This window comes from Scyliorhinus torazame, chromosome 3 (genome assembly GCF_047496885.1).
Source record: "Scyliorhinus torazame isolate Kashiwa2021f chromosome 3, sScyTor2.1, whole genome shotgun sequence".
Classification (NCBI taxonomy): domain Eukaryota; kingdom Metazoa; phylum Chordata; class Chondrichthyes; order Carcharhiniformes; family Scyliorhinidae; genus Scyliorhinus; species Scyliorhinus torazame.
The window spans coordinates 251,053,120-251,073,595 of NC_092709.1; the positions used below are offsets into that span (position 1 = coordinate 251,053,120).

The window sequence follows — 20,476 nt, forward strand, 5'->3', positions numbered from 1 at the left end:
TGGCGTGGTGCAATTTGTGCCGGATGCGGGGATTCTCCGTCCCGGCCCCGGGGAATCTCGCCCTTGTTTCTACTTCCTACGGAAGCTAAAGAAATTTGGCATGTCTGCATCGACTCTCACAAACTTCTACAGATGTGCGATAGAGAGCATCCTATCCGGCTGCATGACAGCCTGGTATGGCAACTGCTCGGTCCAAGATTGCAAGAAACTGCAGTGTGCGGTGAACTCAGCCCAACGCATCACACAAGCTTGCCACCCCCACATCGATTCTGTATACACCTCCCGCTACCTCAGGAAGGCAGACAGCATTATCAGAGGCCTCTCCCACCCAGGCATTGGCTTCTTCCAGACCCTTCCATCAGGCAGAAGGTACAGAAGTCTGAAGACTCGCTCATCCAGACATAGGAACAGCTTCTTCACCACAGTTACGAGACTCAACGACTCCCCCTTGGACTGATCTGTTCCCTGTAAGAACACTGTTCACGACTCCCTATGCTGCTCTTGCTCATGTATTTGCTTTGTTTGCCCCCTTGTTCCACACTGTAACCAATCACTGTTTGTCGCTGTACCATTTGTCAATGCTCTCTGTTGTCTACTACTGTACGTTCCCTTGGCCGCAGAAAAATACTTTTCACTGTACTTTGGTACATGTGACAATAAATCAAATCAATCAATCAATCAATCAATCATGGCTGATTTTCTGGACAGTCTGCCCACCCATTTGTCAAGAGTTGTGAGCTGGACTCCCCGTTACATCCCAATGCGATTTTAAAATGCAGGCTGGTATGGCCTTTGGCCCGGATGGTTTTCTGATTGAGTTTTATGAGAAATTCTCGTAACAACTTGATCTTTGTTGTTAGCTATGTTCAACAACTCCTTATCGCACGGTTCACTGCCTCCAACCTTTACTCAAGCTTCTATTTCCGAGCTCCTTAAGAAGGACAAGGGCCCGATTGAGTGTGGTTCATACCGACCCACCTTGCTCTTAAATGCACGTGTCAAACTGCTCGCTCAGGTTTTGCCGTTCTGGTTGGAACACTGCCTTCCAAGCATAATTTCAGAGGACCAAACAGGCTTTGTAAAAGCCTGTAATCAGCGAATATGCATCACCTTTTGAATGTCATACTTTCTCCCAGTCCTGCATCCGAGCCAAAGGTGATAGTATCTTTAGACACAGAGGAGTTGTTTGAGATTCTTGGAAGATTCGAATTTGGCCAAATATTGGTCTTATGGATCTGTTTGGTATACAATGCCTCTAACTGCCAGCTTCAAACAAATACTTCATATTCAGTCTGCTTTGCCTTGAACAGGCGGATGAGACAGGACTCCCCACTCTCCACCTTCATTCACCCTGGAAATAAAGCCTCTCTCTGTAGCATGGAGAGCTTCCGGTCAATGGCGGGGTATTAATTGGGACAGGGTGGAACATCAGGTATTTCTTTATGCAGGTGAATCTTTTATATATTACAGACTCAGAACATACAGTGCAGAAGGAGGCCATTTGGCCCATCGAGTCTGCACCAACCCACTGAAGCCCTCACTCCCACCCTATCCCCGTACCCAGTAACCCCTCCTAACCTTTTTTTTGGACACGAAGGGCAATTTAGCATGGCCAATCCACCTAACCTGCACATCTTTGGACTGTGGGAGGAAACCGGAGCACCCGGAGGAAACCCACGCAGACATGGGGAGAACGTGCAGACTCCACACAGATAGTGACCCAGCAGGGAATCGAACCTGGGACCCTGGCACTGTGAAACCATAGTGCTAACCACTATGCTACCGTGCTGCCCACTCAATTCCCTCCATAAGACATTTAATATTTTTGGTTCCATCTCTGGCTATAAATTAAATCTAGAATGAGTAACTGTTTTCAAGTCAACCCCCTTGAGAGACGAGCCCATTTAGGCACATTACCCTTTCTCCGCTCCAGTACAAGCTTTCATTACTTGGGGGAAGGGTGGCTCACAATTTGAATTATTCCAGCCTGTTAGAACAGATCTACAGATGGAACAAACTTCCTTTATCTTTGGCTGGCCGGATTCAAACAATAGAAATGAACATATTCCCTAGATTTCTATTTCTCTTTCAATGCCTTCCCATTTTTCCCCAAATCATTTTTTAAATTTAAATCAAGGTTAATAAATTGGTATCCACCTTTTTCTGCTCAGGTAAGAATCCCAGAATCCGCAGCGTTCTACCCCAGAGGGAGACAGACAGGAGACTTGGCCCTCCCAAACTTATTGTTTTATTACCGAGCCGCCAATATCCAAACGGTTTTAATGTGGATCAGCGATCCAGGTTCAATCCGAGGCCAAATAGAGACTCGCTCTTGCACTACATTCGTTCTCCTAGCCAAAGTTACTGCACCGTTGCCTTTTTCTACCGCCAGATTTTCCCCCGAGCTCCGTGGTGTTCACTCTCTTCGAATCTAGAACAGTTCCAGCAACATTTTACTCTCTTGACCTCGTCTTCACTGGCCCCTATCTGTAACAACCACCTTTTCTTACCTTCAGGGTTGGACTCAACATTTAACTTGTGGAAATTAAAGGGACTTGAGCACTTTGGTAACCGGTTCATAGGAGGGGAGGTTTGGCAGCTTTAGAGAATTAGCAGACAAATTTCAGCTACCCAAGTCCAACTTTTACGGTACTTTCAAGTCACGATTTCACCCGAACAGGCGCCGGAATGTGGCGACTAGGGGCTTTTCACAGTAACTTCATTTGAAGCCTACTTGTGACAATAAGCGATTTTCATTTCATTTCATTCATATGGCCTTTCATTCCTTCCCTCTGGCTCCACCTTTCACCGTACTGGAGAGGATTCTTTCCTCGGCTCAGCCACGCAGGGGGCCAACCTCAGACCTTATTGGCAACATTCTCTCATCCGATCCGTCCCCACTAAAGGGGCGAGGGTGTAATGAGTGTGTGAACTGGGCCCTACACCCACATGCGAGGTTTGGAGAGAGGCCCTATACAGGGTCAACTCCACATCCTCATGTGCCTAGTTAAACCTGATTCAGTTGAAAGGTATACATAGGACACACTTGACCAACGCATGGAGGAGTGGGTTCTTCCTCAATGTTGAGAACAAATTGCCCGAGCAGATCACATGCATATGTTTTGATCCTGCTCCAGACTCTCCAACTTCTGGGCTTTCTTTTTTAACACCGTTTCTCATATTTTCCAATTAGCTTTACAGCGTTGCCCACTGGTGGCCATATATGGGCCGGCACGGTAGCAGTGGTTAACACTGTTGGTTAACACTGTTGCTTCACAGCGGGTTCGATTCCCGGCTTGGGTCACTGTCTGTACGGAGACTGCACGTTCATAGAATCATAGAATTTACAATGCAGAAGGAGGCCATTCGGCCCATCAAGTCTGCACCGGCCCTTGGAAATAGCACCCCACTTAAGCCCACACCCGTAATCCAGCAACCCCATCGAACCTTTTTGAACACGAAGGGCAATTTAGCATGGCCAACCCACCTAACCTGCACATGAGCAGCACCATAGCACAGTGGGGGGGGGGGGGGGGGGGGGGGGGGGGGGGGGGGGGGGGGGAACACGGTAGCAGTGGTTAGTGTCGTGTTGGGTGTTCTGGTTCACAAACAAGCCAACAATGCTGGAAGTCGTGTAACGCTATTTTATTAACTGTTCAATTATGCTAACATACTGTAAATGTGGGTATAAGCAATACCAGCTTAACTGTGGACCCTTTCCTATCACTAGCTATGGTGAGGCACGCAGCACATGGTGAATGTCTGTGATGCAGGCTGTGAGCTCTGTGCTCGGAGCTGGCTGCTGCTAGAATGAGCGGGAACTCTCCTGTCCCCTCTCTTTATAGTGCTTGTGCTCTCACAGGTGATTGGCTGCGGTGTTATGTATGCTGGTTGGTCCTACTGCATGTCCATCAGTGTGTGCATGTGATTTCACCATAATGTACTGATGTATATTATGACAGTTAGCACTGTTGCTTCACAGCTCCAGGGTCCCAAGTTTGATTCTCGGCTTGGGTCACTGTCTGTGCGGAGTCTGCACGTTCTCCCCATGTCTGCGTAGGTTTCCTCTGGGCGCTCCAGTTTCCTCCCACAAGTCTCGAAAGACGTGCTTGTTAGGTTAATTGGACATTCTGAATTCTCCCTCGGTGGACCCGAAAGGCACCGGAGTGTGGCAATTAGGGGAACTTCACAGTAACAGCATTGCAGTGTTAGTGTAAGCTGACGTGCGACACTAATAAAGATTATTATTTGGGGTTTCGGACTTTCCGGCAATTCACCCTGGGAAAGATGTTGTCACCTTTGCCTCATTGATAGCAATGAGGTGGATTCTGCTTGGTTGGAGGTCTCCCGCTCTGCCCAATGCCTCTGACTAGTTAGGGGACTTAATACCCTTTTTGCATTTGGAGAAAATTAAATTTGCCATCAGGGATTCTGTTGAGACATTCTACCCGAGACAGCAACCGTTTATCTCTTTTTTTCTAAGATCTAAATGCCGTCATCTGTCAGGGTTAGAATAAATTATTTGCTTTTTCTTTGTTTTAGGCAAATCTATCCTCATAACTGAAATTTCTCATCATTTGAACCATTCTTGTAAACCTCTTCCTTATTCTCTCCAATGCATTTACACCCTTCCTATAGTGTGGTACCCAGAAATGCACACAAGACTCCAACTGGGGTCTAACTAGTTAGTGCCTTGTAAAAATTCAACATAACCTTCTTGCTCTTGTACTCTATGCTCCTATTTTAAGGGCCAGCAAATGAAACGCTTTATTAACTGCCCTCTCCAAACGTCATAAAAATAGATTCCCTACAGTGGAGAAGGAGGTCATTTGACCCATTGAGTCTGCAGTGACCCTCCAAAAGAGCATTCTACCTAGATGCACTCCCCCACCCAATCCCCGTAAACTAACGTGCATATCCCTGGACATTGAGGGGCAACTTAACAAGGCCAATCTACCTAACCTGCACATCTTTGGACTGTGGGAGGAAACCGGAGCACCTGGAGGAAATCCAGGAAGACATGGGGAGTGCATGCAAACTCCACACAGACAAGGCCGGAATTAAACCTGGGTCCCTGGCCTGGGTCCTCACTACTGTGAGGCAGCAGTACTAACCACTGCACATGGCAACTTCACTGATCTACATACCTATACACCAAGGTCCCTCTGCTCCTGCACCCCCTTAATATTACCCCATACTTTATTTTCTCTGTCCATCTTCTCCCTACGAAAATGCATCACCCCACATTTCTCTGCATTGAATTTTATCTGCTCACTTCACCAACTTGTCTATGTCACCTATAACAATGCTATCAATTAAATCAGAACGTGCAACTTAAAGATGCAAAGTGTACGATGTCTTTTCTACCACGTGACATGCTACACTACACATGTAATAAGATTCCAAACAAGAACTGCTTAATCTGATCAAATCGAAGAAAATAGATCAATTTGGCAAGTGGCTCTGGGACTCTTAGTTGGAAGGTGATTGATTTAGCATTTTTTAAACTAGCGAATGTAAAATTTAATTTGGTGCAATAAAATAAGACCCACCACAAATTGATTGCTGTGTCCTGAAACATTTCATTTGCTTTTATGAACCAGAGGTCCACCTTACCTTGAAAAAGAAAAAAATATATAGATAGCCTAGAAATCTGTAAGTGTCTAAAATATTAAGCGTAACTTTGCAATTTTCTTTTTGTTTTACACTTTAAGCACTTTGAGATGAACGGAGGTCATGAAAAGTGCTACATTAACTAGAGTCTTTCTTTCAGTTCCCAGCTGTTTTTGGCTTTTGTATGAGGGGCTATTTTCAGAATTAACATAGGAATTAATGATGGTAGCATTATTTCCATAAAATGGAATTCATACTGTGAAAATTACATAAGTTCTCTTAAATGCTAAACAAGGTAGGTACCTTGAAACAAAAACATCTCAAAAAGAAACACAGACTTAAATGCAAATTGCTGGCGATTTATCAAGACTAGATTATCCCAATGACTTCAACGAGTGTGATTCTGGATGCAGCTGTCCCTACTTCATATTCAAACCATTCTTAAAAATCCACAAGGGAGGCCATGTGGTAAGATCTGCATAATTCTCTTAAAAAGAAATAAACTGTTCTAATCAATATTCAGAGTCTGGAAGAAAACTTTAAAGTCTCCAAAATGTTGCACAATTTTTGAGGAAAATCAAAAATTTCAATTGAATCTACTGGTAAAAACTTTTGATCTGTTTTCAAGCCTATAGCGCAATTAAGAGCCTCACTTCACTGCAGCCACTTTCATTCAAGCATTGTTGGAACTTAACCAATCTTGACTGTGTCTGGGAAACCATGTACTAAACACATCCAGAAAAAAAACTAGTAAAAATCAAAATACTACAGATGCTAAAAATATCGAAATAAAAACAGTAAAAGTTGAATATGCTTGACAAATCAGGTAGTATCCATGGAAAATAGCAGCAGCTGTTGTTGTTATTCCACAGATGCTGATACACCATGGGCATTTTCAGCTTTTCTCATTTGCATTTTTGTAAAAATGATTGAGTGGCGATAAATATATATACACATACACACAGGTCAAGAATTTCCATCATCAGGGATTTATTAGTATTTATTGGTAACAAACTGGAAAAATACTGAAGAGCTTTGAAACTTATGGTCTGCACTGATGAGCAGCTGCAGCTAACAATCCTGTGTTCATTGTGTTATGGGTCCGGGTTTACAGAACCCCAAAGTGTTTCATGGAGTTCAACCGACCCACAATTTGTAATAGATTGTGGTGTGGGAAACACACGGTGTACTCTGCAGGTGTGATGCAGCAGAAATGGGCAAGTGGTTTTTAAAACAAAACAATATTTATTCTATGAACTCAAGTTAACCTTTTTAAAACAAACATTGAATATCTTAACACCCATTACTTCAAAGATAACCCCAAAAGATTACAACACTAAATAAGCCTTCAAACAGTTCCTTTAAACATCCAAAAGACTTCAAACCTTCAAAAATAGGAGCACATTAGGTTACATTCAATAGATTTATAGTCTTTGGATTGCAGAAATCAACAGACCAGCTGTGTTTCTTCATGCAGCTCACAGCAAAACACAGACACTCCCAGCTGCGCTCTCAAACTGAAACTCAAAAAGCAGAAGTGAGCTCAGCTCCCCCCACCCCCTGACATCACTTCAGTAATATGATCAGCTCCATTTCTTAAAGGTACATTGCTTAAACATCCATTTCTTAAAGGTACTCTCACATGACAATTGGTCAGAGAAGAGAAAAATAGACTTGCATTTAATCAGTTCTTTTCACAACCACCGGACTTCACAAAGTGCTTTTCAGCCAATAAAGTACTTTTAGAGTGTAGGCATGTTGTAATGTAGGAAAATACAGCAGCCAATTTGCACACATAAAACTTCCACAAACAGAAATGTGATAGCGACTAAATAATCTGATTCTGATTGTGCTGCTTCAAAGATAAATATTGGCCAGGCCACAAGCAATAACTCCCCTTCAAAGTAGTGTCCCAAAACCGTTCAGATCCACACAAGCAAGCAGATGGAGACCACATTTAAGATTTCATCCGAAAGACAACAGGCGAGAGACAACTGCCCGAAAGACAGTGCGGCACGGACCATAGACACCAGGAGATCCCTTTTCCAGGATCTATCCGGCTCGCCATGCCTCGAAAGATCAAACATGATCTCACACAATGTCGCATTGTGAATCCCACCCATTGTGGGCAGGATCACTTTGGCAAATCTGCATACTTAGTTGTCTAATATGCATTCCGAGATCTAACCAAGGCATGGAATCTAACTGCTTTGCCTTGGAGATCTCAGCTGAGTGCCATGCAGTGGTCAACTCCACAAACAGCGATCAGATGGAACAGCCTTGTGGGGCTCTCCCAGACGATCGGAGGTCCCCAGGTGCTTGCCCTCTGGGCAGGGTGCCACCCGGGTACTGCCAAGGTCCCTAAGTGGCACTGCCAGCTGGCACTGCCAAGGGGGGGGGGGGTTCGGGAGTCGCATTGGGGGTCGAGAGATCGGGACGCAATCTCTTTTTGCCCCAACACCTTCGTCCCCTCCCATAGTGTAATTTGTCACTTGTTCCTCGCTTTTGCTCTAAGAGTGCTGACCCTTGATCGGTTATTAACACGTTTCTGTTATCTCACCTGTAGGCCACTATCAGCACCTTCTTTAGGTCTTCAACACTACCATTAACGCTTCCTTTGTCTTGTTTCCATGACATCTTTGTCAAATATCTCACCTCTCCCTGATTCTCTACTTTCTCCACCCCTCTCTTCAACAGTCTAAAAACCATCACAGTTCTGCCTCTCTTTAGCTCTGAAGAGCCATACAGGCTCAAAACATTAACTCTGTTTCTCTGTCCACAGATACTGCCAGACCTTGCTGGTTTTATCTAGCATTTTCAAACTCATGAGTGCTGGTTGAACAAAAAGACTGGTCATTGGAATAACAACACAAACACATTTAATAATAAACATGCAAGGCGCCTGCCAGCCTGCCCATTCAAAATGTTAGTGACTGAAGTTAGAATTACAATAAGTTAGACTTAATTTTACTTCAGGAAATATTCAAGCAAGTAATTCTTCCAGTTAGACATAACAACATGCAGAAGACAATTTAATGTTGATATTTGCTCCGTCAGTTTAACAAACATTTATGAAAATTATTAATGCTGGAGTCAGTCCAGCATTTTCCCCCCAATAATTCAATCTCACGTCACCTTCCCTAAACGCTACTGAAATTATTCACAGTATACTGCCTTAGACTATTATTCAGCAGTCATTCACTTGTCCACGAGTACAACAAGAGCCATTTGCTGATGTTTATTTGGATTGTCTTGAAATAGGACAGCGTGGACATCTATGTGACAAGCTGTCCTGGAATTTCCATCAGTCCATTCCCAAATGAATAGGATCAGATAGATTTTGTCACCAATGGTTAAATACAATAGTTTTGTTTAAATTTTCTTTACTTTTCCTTTTATACTTTCAGGAATGATCAAATTAATTTAATTATCCATCAAGTTAAAAAAAAGCTTCCATAATCAAAGGTTACAGTTCAGCCTTGATCAGTAGTTTGAATGAAAGGAAGATGATATGTTTTTATATTCAATCATGGGATGTGGGCATCGCTGACTGGGCCAGCATTTGTTGCCCATCCCCAATTGCCTTTGAGTTGAGTTAGGCCATTTCAGAGGGCATTTATGAATTAGAATTAGTCAGGAAATATGTACCTTCCAGATCAGATCCCCGAGTTAATAGCAGTTCATGTTGTGCTACAGTTCCAAGGGCTAATAGGCCTGCAATATCTCACTCAATCAAATGTTTGGGTGCCAGCCTATTCAGTTTATCTTTATTATTCTGGATTCACACCCTAACTATTTGACCAGAGGTGAAGGGCATGGAAACACAACAATGCCATAATTGCTACTGTCATGACAACAGGGTGAGTAAGTGAAAGCTACCTACAACTTCACCAGCTAATCACAGATGTATGTAAAGTGTTTAAAGAATAGCTGTTTAACGAAAAACAAGTAAAGGCACTGATCAAAAATGGCTTACACCTGATGGTTGATCCTCTCAAGTTGACCACTTTGCTGGAACGTTTCTATACAAATTACACTGCAGACCTATTACATGGAATTTCACACCGGGGCTGATGTTGCCAATGTTCACTGAAACAGGGATTAAGTCATGAAAGAATGACATGTCAGGATGGTGTGCACCTTCCCACATCGCACTATTTGCAGCCAGATCGAGTGCACACCAACACACAACCTCCTCAGCTCCAACAGCACCACAAAGCATCAGCAACCCAACCCAGTATTCTCTTTCGGATATCAGATCCAACTGCACCCATGAAAAAGCCAAGAATAGACATCATATCCAGCATGACAAAAAAAAAAAAAGTCCGTGGAAACCCCACCTGTAAGCAGAGGTTACAAGCACATCTAAAAAGCAATCAAACCCCCACCCAGGCCTGGATGGCTCTGTCCAAAGTGGGTGAGGTGATACACTTTGGAAGGAGTAATTTGACAAGGAAGCATACTATGAAAGGTCGGGCACTGGAAAGTTCCGAAGAACAAAGGGACCTTGGCGTGTTTGTCTATAGATCTTTAAAGGCAGAAGAGCAGGTTACTAGGGTGGGGAAAAGGACATATGGAACACACGCTTTTATCAATTGGGGCATAGATTATAAAAGCAGGGAGGTCATGATGGAGCTATATAGAACTTTGGTGAGGCCACAGCTGGAGCAGTGCGCGCAATTCTGGTTGCCACATTGTAGGAAGGATCTAATTGCACTGGAGGGAGTGCAGAGAAGATTCACCAGAATGTTGCCTGGGATGGAACATTTAAGTTACAAAGAGAGGCTGGATAGGCTTGGGATGTATTCTCTGGAGCAGAGAGGATTGAGGGTTGACCTGATTAAGGTGCACAAGATTATGAAGGGCATGGACAGGATGGATAGGGAGTAGCTGTCCCCCTTAGTTGAAGGGTCAGTTTTGCGAGGAGCCAAGTTCAAAGTGAAGGGCGGGAGGATTTGAGGAAAACCGTTTTTACCCAGAGAGTGGTGATGGTCTAGAATGCACTGGCTGGAAGGGTGGTGGAGGCAGGATGCCTCACATCCTCTAAAAGTACCTAGATGAGTACTTGGCACGCCATAACATTCACGGCTATGGGCCAAGTGCTGGCCAGTGGGATTAGGTGGGCAAGTCGGGGGGCGGGATTCTCCACTCCCACGCCGAAGTGGCCGCGCCGTCGTGAACTCCGAGGGTCACGACGGCGCGGAACGGCCCCGGTCCCGACCGATTCAGGCCCTGACAATGGGCCAGTATTGGGGCCGCGTCATCTACATGCGCCAGGCCTTGTTGCCCGCGTGAAAGCGGCGCCGCATAGATGACGCGGCTGGTGTCGCATAACGGACATCATCCGCGAATGCGCAGGTTGGCCGGCGCCAACCCGTGCATGCGTGGTTGCCGTCCTCTCTAAGTCCGCCCCGCAAGAAGATGGGGGACGGATCTTGCGGGGCCGCGGAAGGAAGGAGGTCCTCCTTCAGAGGACGGCCCGACGATCGGTGGGCACCGATTGCGGGCCACCCCACATTCCAGGTGAAGCCCGGTGCAGGATCCCCCCTCGCCCCCCCCACAGGCCACCCCCCCCCCCCCCCAGCGTTCAAGCACCGCCCACGACTGCAGCGACCAGGTGTGGACGGCGCCGGGGTAACCCGCTGTTTTGGCCTGGCCGCTCGGCCCATCTGGGCTTCAGAATAGCGGGGGTGCCGGAGAATCGCCATTTTGAGTGTCTCCGACGATTCTCCGGCCTGCGAAACTCGACTGGGCCGTTCCCGCCGCTTGGGAGAATCGCGGGAGGGCGTCGGACCGGCGACCCTGGAAATTTTGGCGGCCCAGGCGATTCTCTCAACCGGCGTGGGAGTGGAGAATCGCGCCCAGGGCCTTTCATGTGTTGGTGCAAACTCGATGGGCCAAAGCACCTCTTCTGCACTGTAGTATTCTGTGATTCTGTGACAGAATCAATGTCAATCATAAAATCAAAAGATAATAGAAAGATGACCGGCAGCAGTAACTCCAAGCAGTACTCAGCCCAAGATTTCAGAAGGAAGAAAAGACAAGAGCTGACCCACCCCTATTGGGAAGAACAGGATAATTACAAAGTTCATGGGCGGGATTCTCCAATCCCGCGGCAGAGTGTCCACGTCGTCGTAAATGCCATCATGTTTTACGACAGCGTGAACGAGACGCTCCCACGACTAATTCTGGCCCCTCCAGGAGGTCAGCACGGCGCTGGAGCGGTTCGCGCCGCTCCAGCTGCAGATCCTGGCGTGAACTGTGTGCCACGGGATCCACGCATGCGCAGTTGTGCCGGCGCCAACAAGGACATGCACAGTGGCACCGGAGCCAACACGCGCATGCGCAGTGGCCTCCTTCAACGCACTGGCCCCAACGCAACATGGCGCAGGACTACAGGGGCCAGCGCGCAGAAAAGGAGGCCGACCCGCTGATTGGTAGGCCCCGATCGCGGGTCAGGCCACATCGGAGACCCCTAGGGTCGGAACCCCATCCCCTCCCCAAAGGCCGCCACCCAACCCTTACACGCTGAGGTCCCACCAGCCCAGAGCAGGTTAGAACAGTGCCGGCGGGACTTGGCTCTTCTCTTACGGCCGCTCGGCCCATCTGGGCCAGAGAATCGGTGGGCCGGCCGCGTAGAGCGGCCTGCGACAACCACGCCGGCGCCAACGGCGCCGATTCTCTGCTCTGCGGAGAATCGCGTGCCGGCGTGGCACGATTCGCGCGGCCGTTGATTCTCCAACCCGGCGCGTGGTCGGAGAATCCCGCCCCATAACTTGTGGTAATCATTTCACACCTGGTCAAAAAAATGGCTCCCTGCCCCGCGGGGCCATTTACAAAAGGATGCCCTGGGAGGGAGTGCCAACCCAATTCTCTCTCCTCTTCACCCCCACCCCACCCCACCCCAACCCCCATCCACCCACCAGCATCAGGCAACCCACCCCACCAACTGGGAGCACTCAGAAGAAAAGCCAAGACCACCATAAAACACAAAACACTGAAATCCAGCCAGCCAGAAGTGTGGCCGGGAATGAGCTACACCTCCCAATAGCTCAGGGGAGAAGCACGGGTAACTGAAGCATCCCAGCAGAGAAAAAGGAAGAAGAAAAAGCAAGAACCATCTGAGCTAATCACATGGATAATAGGAAAACAGCATCCAACCCAAGCCCCAAACTTCTCAGGCAATAGCACGATACAAGGAGAGATCCAACCACACAGTCAGCAAGGGGCATCTCACTTACTCTAGGGAGAAAAAACTCCAGGATATTTATTCAGTGCAGCGCTTAGCCATCATAGTCCTCACACACCCATGGGGTCGAACCTGTCTACCAAATATTCCCCACCCCCCCATAAGGCACCCCCTGAAGAAGGCACCCCTGATGCCCAGGGCCAGGTGCGAAAGCCTGGTCTAGCCCAACACTGCTCTAAAAAAATACATTAAGTTATGTCCCCGGGACTTGGCACACAATCCTGAACCTGTACGCCGCCGAACCGGCGCCTATCCAATCCCATTTAGGTCAGGGCACCACTCCACTCACACAAAGGAACAATGGATAACACTCTACCCCTAGCCAGGAAGGGACCCCGATCTTATGGAAGAAGAACAGTCATGACACCCACCGAATGGGCATCATGGGAGGGAGGTACAGTCCTTTTCCGAACCCCTCAATAGCCCTCCCGCCACCCTCTAAAGGCCATACCAACACCAGGACTAGCACCACACTTACCCAGATGAAAGAAGAACAAACAAAAGACCCCTCGGGAGGGGCACCCTGGCTAACCGCAGAAACCCCTGCCATACACAAGATACCCAGGGCCACCCTTACCCCCATCTTTAGTCACAAATACCGATTCCAACTCAGTCTGCTCTAATAACAGACAAGACACTATCAGCTCCAATTGTTCTTTGTTCTTTTCTCGACACATACATGGATAGGATGGGTATAGAGGGATACGGCACTATGAAGTGCTGAGGGTTTTGGCCAAGGATGGTATCTTTTGTAAGGGCCACGAAGAATCCAGCACGAGTTTTAAGGATACAAAGTAATAACATTTATTTACTAAAACATATATACATAACAGTAGCAGTAACTTCCCTTGCTACATACTCCTTCCTCCTGGTTCCTGAACTGGCCAGCTTATTTATACTAGGAGTTTACTAGTGGGTTCTCCGCCCCCCTCATTGGGGAAGCTCATACTCCCACAGGATTGTGGGATAGTCATTAGTCCCCAGCCAATGGTAAGTAGGCAGGTTATAACAGTATCATAACCGGTACAGGCATGGAGGGCTGATGGGCTGATGGGCCTGTTCCTGTGCTGTATTGTTCTTTGTTTAATAGTGCCTCTTAGAACTATGCACAAATCCCATTTTCCATATTCGTATACACATGAACTTGCCGCACAGTAGTTAGCACTGTTGCTTCACAGATCGACCCCAGGGACGCGGGTTCAAATCCCGGCTTGGGTCATTGTCTGTACGGAGTCTGCACGTTCTCCCAATGTCTGCGTGGGTTTCCTCCCTCAAGTCCCGAAAGACCTGCTTGTTAGGTGAATTGCATTTTCTGAATTCTTCCTCTGTGTATCCGAACAGGCGCCCGAGTGTGGCGACTAGGGGATTTTCACCGTAACTTCATTGCAGTGTTAATGTAAGCCTACTTGTGACACTGATAAAGATTATTGTATATCAGGATAGCCAACAATACAGGTCATTGCAACCATAATATACACTCCCTTGTAGGAAATAACATTAGCATCAAGCAACAACATGATCAACATGGAGCAATGTCCAGGATAACAACTGAATTGCAGGGCAGTCCTCTGGATAAAGACACCTCCCCGGACACACAAAAAAAAGGAAATTCGAAGGTTAAAGCAGGGTCAACGAGCATTCTCCGGGATCTTCCAAGGATTCCAATGATCGAAACACGAGAGGCCATCACTTCTATCATGCGTCTCACCAACACAGATTGGTCCACAGCCTAGGGCCCTTTTGGGGATGACGGAGTTGTTACAGCCACCTCCAAATGCTCACAACGAGCATCAGGAACAAGACAACACAGGACTAGTGATCAGTGGGTCAAACCAACCCCCAGCCTCAAAGACAGGATACAATGTGCCCCATCAAATTTGTAATGTCCAGTCTCCAAGTCGAGATTATCAAAACATGGCAACCAATCTTCAAAATCATTCAGGAACTCATCCTCCACCTCTCGCCGGGGACCAATTTCAGTGGTGTGCCCCTCTCGCGAACCAGTCAGGATGGACAACAAGCCATGCAGCAGGAACTCGACTGAACAGCGACGGACCTCCACCACGGAACGTGCTCTCTCAAGTAGAAGAACCTCCCCATGAATCTCCAACATCTCCATAAATGTACCCCATAATTCTTGTAAGTCAGCCTTGACGACCTGCACCTCAGAGCCAAGACTTTCAGCCAGGGTCACATCTTTGTTGGCAGCCATCATTTGATCAGGAGCCTGCTCCATAGCAACAGCACCACTGAAAGTAGGGTCCCACCCCAACCTTCTCCAGTTGACACAGACAAACGATGATTTTAACATTTTGGCTCAGTTGTTTCTTGCAAGAACTTTGGGCAAACACTTCTCAGGACACAACACAAGCCATGCACACATGACAAGATAAATACGATATGTACAACATTATGAAAAGTGCGATTAAAAGATGAGCAGAGCTGGAGCCCGCAAAAATGCAGCCGCTCCTAGGCTCACATCATGTGACTGCCCCTCCCACCCAAAATAATTTTTTTAAAACCTTCGTTGCAACCAACTGAGGGGGCTGAAGGAAAGGGAAGCCAACTCACTCCTCACCTGGCCATAACATTACCGTGATCATAAAAAGAACATCTGTTTTACTGAAACCTCAATACTTCTGTATAATTTTACAAACTTAGTAATTCTATTCAAGAAAAGAGGGAGGGAGACAAAAAGCAGTAAGCTATAAACTGTTAGCCCATCATCTAGGGAAATGTTTTGAATCCATCATTAAAGGGTTAATAGATATATTTATAAAAGAACTTGTAGAAAATTAGAATCAGTCAGAATCAACATGGTTTTGTAAAAGGGAAATCATGTTTGACTAATTTATTTGAGTCCTTTGATGTAGTAAGAAGCAAGATGAACAAAGGGTAACCTGTAGATATGGTGAATTTGGATTTCTAAAAGGCATTCAAAAGGTGCCACATCTAATGTTACTTCACAAAATAAGTGCTCATGGAGTCAGGGGTAACATTTATATGGATAAAAGATTGGTTCGCGAACAGGAAACAGAGGAGGGGTAAATGAGTCATTTTCAGGTTGACAAACTGTAACCATTGGAGTGCCATAGGGAGCAGTACTGGGGCTGCAACTATTTACAATTTATGTCAATTACTTAGATAAAGGGACCACACATACGGAATATAAATTTGCTGATGACTCAAAGATAGATAGGAAAGAAAGTTTACAAGAGGACATAAAGAGTCCGCAAAGGGATTAGAGATAGGTTAAGTAAGTGGGCAGAAATTTGGCGCATAATGTGGAAAAATGTGAACATGTAAAAGGAGTATAGTATTTGAACGGAAAGAGACTGCAGAGCTCTACGGTACAGAGAGATCTAGGTGTCCTGGTACATGAATGACAAGAGTTAGTTTGCAGATACAAAAAATGATTAGAAAGGCAAATGGAACATTGCCTTTATTGCAAGGGAAATTAAATATAAAAGTAGGGAAGCTGTACAAGGACTTGGTGAGACCGCTGAACTACTGTGTACGGTTCAATCTCCTTATTTACGAAGGGATATACAGCATTAGAAGCTGTGGAGAGACGGTTCACTCAACCAATTCCTGGAGTTGTCTGATGAGGAAAGATTGGACAAGCCCATACTCATTGGACTTCAGAAGAATGAAAGGTGATCTTATTGAAACACAGTTCCTGAAGGAATTTGACGGGGTGGATGCTGAAAGGATGTTTCCCTTTGTAAAAATGACTGGAACATTTAAGACAGTTATGAGGAGATATTATTTCTGAGGGTCCGTAATGTATGGAATTATCTTCCCCAGAGAGCAAAGGAGGCAGGGTCATTGAATATTTTTAAGGCCAAGTTAGATTGATTCCCTTGGTTATCAGGGTAGACAGTAAAGTAGAGGCCACAATCAGATCAGCCATCATCCTATCAAATGGTGGAGCAAATTACTTACTCTTGCTCCTAATTCATATGTTTGTATGATGGGATTAGCCTACAAGCAGAGTTTGAGCAAATTGGGCCTATACAACTGGAGCTTAGAAAATGGGTGATATTATTGAAACTGGTAAAGTCTGAGGGAATTTGATAGGGTGGATGCTGAGAAGATGCTTCCCTTTGTGGGAGGAGCCTAGAATGAAGGGACACCATTAGAAAATTAGGGGGGTCATCCATTTAAGACTGAGGAGGTGATTTTTCTTTTTTTCAGAGGGTAGTTAGATTGTGGGGTTTTCCTCCCCAGAGAGCAGGAAAGGCTGGATCATTGAATATATTCAAGGCTGAATTAGAGAGATTTTTGATCCAACAAGGGAGTCAAGGGTTATGAAGGTGCAGAGGTAAATGGAGTTGAAGCCACAATCAGATCACCCTTGATCTTATTGAACAGCAGAGCAAGTTCGAGGGGCCAAATGGCCTACTCCTGTTCCTAAAATTTGCACCAAAACACAACATTGCAAGGAATTATGTTCTTAATTCAATACACAATCTTACCTGGAGATCCACTGAGGCTGGCTTTCTTGACTACAAAAGAAAGGTGGGGAGAAGAAAGAGAAAAAAAAGAAAAACGTCAACTCCAAGGAACAATTATTTCACTGCATTTATAATATAGATGTAAACAAACAAACAACACAGCTTGCGCAATTAATCATCACCTCTTGACATTGGTCCATTGAGCTTCTCCCAAGAAAACATAGTCAGGACATGATTGTGTGGCAATAACTAGCTAAATTGTAACTGCAACAACTAGATGGTTCAATTGGCAGCATTAAAGCCACAATATTGCTGCAGAAACTCCCAGTTCATAGAAATGTTTCGAAAGCCATACATTTTATTCCTCTGATTCCCACTGATAATTCCCACACTTTATCCACACTGTTAATTTCAAATTATTGGATAATCAAAACCATTTGTCAGCACAAAAAAGCTTCAAAATGATCTTGCATCGAGAATTCATAGAATCGATTCAGCACTATCTGACATTACTTGACAGCTCACAAATCCATTTTCTCAATTTCGCTCCCAAGATTACCGGCTAGCAATTTAACTGGTAGACATGCGGGCTTTAATGTGAGAAGTTCATTATAAAGCTCAATTACTAAAAAAAAAATCCCCAAAAAGAGCGATGTTTGGCCAATTGGACTTGAGGAATTAAACAAATTCAATTAAAACCAAGTCTTTGAGCATCTAAACTACCAGTCATCTGCAAAAAACATACACACATGATAAAATGATAATGTCTGCATTCGAGTGCAATGTTACACAAAACCAGTCATCCGATTTGAATCAGACTAAAGACTGTCGACATAGAGCTTTACATCCAAAACATTCCAGGGTAAAAATTGTTAAAATCAATTATTTCCAGTTTGCTCAAGGTTCATCATTCCTGAAAACATGTATTTGTCATTTTCTTAGTGTTTAAAATTATATACGACAAACTCTGTTGAAAGGAGAACTCTTGCATGCAAGATCATGTGGAAAAAAAACACTTCTTACTCCTTTGATTAAATAATGCTTGCCAAAACACACAGGTTATGCTCCAATAGCTGCACATATACAGTGCAGCCAATGGACTCCACAAAGAACATACAGTTTTAAATCTATTAAAAGCAACAATTCCTGTACAAATTGTTTTCACTGTTCTATTTAACAATTAACTTTTCCCATTTGACCCTCATGGCATAGCATTAGCTGCACTGTTGTTTGCAAGTCTGTGGTTAAGTGCTTTGTGCACTCTACCAAGATTTACTGCACAGCTGATGCATTTTCGGCTTCACACCTTCATTTTCTCAGCTCACCAGGGTTAAAATTATGTTTAACTGCTCACTGCAGAACTGTTTTTATCCCGAATAAAGTTGACCATGCTTCATACGCACCTCAACTGTGCAAATTACTTTTTATTTGCCCACTACTCCATGAGTTGCATCCTGCTTCAATCACTATTATCTATGCCCTAGGCAAACTACTTGCTGTTAAAATACTATTATAATACCTAATCCTTATTCATTCAAAATCAACATACCATATCCATCAATACTTCTTTGACAAGTACCCTAAGTTTTGTTCTTTACAAATCCGTGGTAACTTACAATTAATAATAAAAGTTGGTAAAGAAATAAGATTCACCGAATACGACTTGCTGAGATAGCCTTCTGTAGCACATTATTCTACCACAAGTATTATTTTGAGACCAGTACCTCATCTGCTGGCAGATAAAAAGTAACTATACTTACTGGTATTCAGTTAAAATGTAATTTTGAATAATGGTAGTGAGAACTCAAAATTAATAAGTTAAAGTTTGCAGCTCAATTATAGTACAGTACCATGAAGCTCAAGTTGTGCTCGGGTAACTGCACCAGGTGATCTATACCACATTTCTGCTGCCAACGCTCAATATGGAGTATTGTTCAGCACCTTAGTCTTCCATATTCATGCAGCAGAATGTCAGCAACTTAAGGGTATCAGTGACACCCTCACTTGGGAAGGAATTGGGTGGGAGAGGGATGCGAGGTAGGCAAGATATGCCCACTTATATGCATACATGCATCAAACCAATATGTTGCTTTATAACAAGACATCAGAAGTGTCAGATGTAGTCTTTTTTATCCTTCACTTTCTTCATCAAGGTGGTGTACCATTTGCCACACGTCATTTGTTATCAGCAAATAAGTTCCTTCAATTCCAAAATTCAAATTTATTTTGCATATGGTAAATAATATCATTATCACACAGACATGTAGAAAATCATACCTATTCAATTGAAAATTTTCTTTTTACTCCTACCATTTGCTTTCCTTCCATTAACCATCTTTCCCTCTCTGACCTGTCATATTCTCCTTCTCGATATTGTTACGATCTAATTATGGTCCATTAACTTTTTGTTTAAAGTAGACAGTATTTGAAACTAAGTTACCCACTCAAGAGAATAAAGCCATAAGATTACAACAATTTTAAAACAAACAAAATAAATGTTAATATACAAAGTCAGAAAGTAGAACAATTCACAAGAGCTTTCGTACACTCTAACATTCAAAATTGACATGAAGCAAATATAAATGGCGGTTGAACACATTGCACGTCAAGTGTGGTAGATGCGACCAATTCGGACCCCATAGATTTCTCAGCAATCAACCGAAACATGTGACCACTGAGTCAAACAAATTTCATTAAACTACATCTCCATCACAGGGCATTTCAACTCCTCACTTTAAAAACTCTAACATCGGAGTTCCGTCAAAAACTGTATCGACTCAGTGCTTCATATGACTTCTCACCTTCTGATGGGGAGGCAGTGGCGTATCCCTGGACTACGAATCCAGACACCTAAGTTAATGCTCTGGGGACCTGGGTTTCTATCCCGCCATGGCAGATGGTGAAATTTGAATTCAATAAAAATCTGGAATTAAAATTCTAATGATGACCATGAAACCATTGCCAATTGTCGTAAAAAAAACATCTGGTTCACTAATGTCCTTTAGGGAAGGAAATCTGCCATCATCACCTGGTCTGGCCTACATGTGACTCCAGACCCACAACAATGTGGTTGACTCTTAACCGCTCCCTCAAGGGAAATTATGGATGGGCAATAAATGTTGGCCCAACCAGCAATGCTGACATCCCATGAACAAAT

General features: G+C 44.6%; 1 protein-coding gene across 10 annotated transcripts in view; it reads right to left on the reverse strand.

Annotated features, from left to right (window-relative positions):
• The window catches only part of LOC140409050 (protein unc-13 homolog B-like), a 933,512-nt gene that overhangs the window by 751,131 nt on the left and 161,905 nt on the right, over window positions 1–20,476 (reverse strand). For all 10 annotated transcript variants that reach the window (XM_072497095.1, XM_072497100.1, XM_072497102.1 and 7 more), the window contains one exon: window positions 17,341–17,370. In XM_072497095.1, coding sequence (XP_072353196.1) covers window positions 17,341–17,370 — 30 coding nt within the window. The remainder of the gene's footprint in view (window positions 1–17,340; window positions 17,371–20,476) is intronic.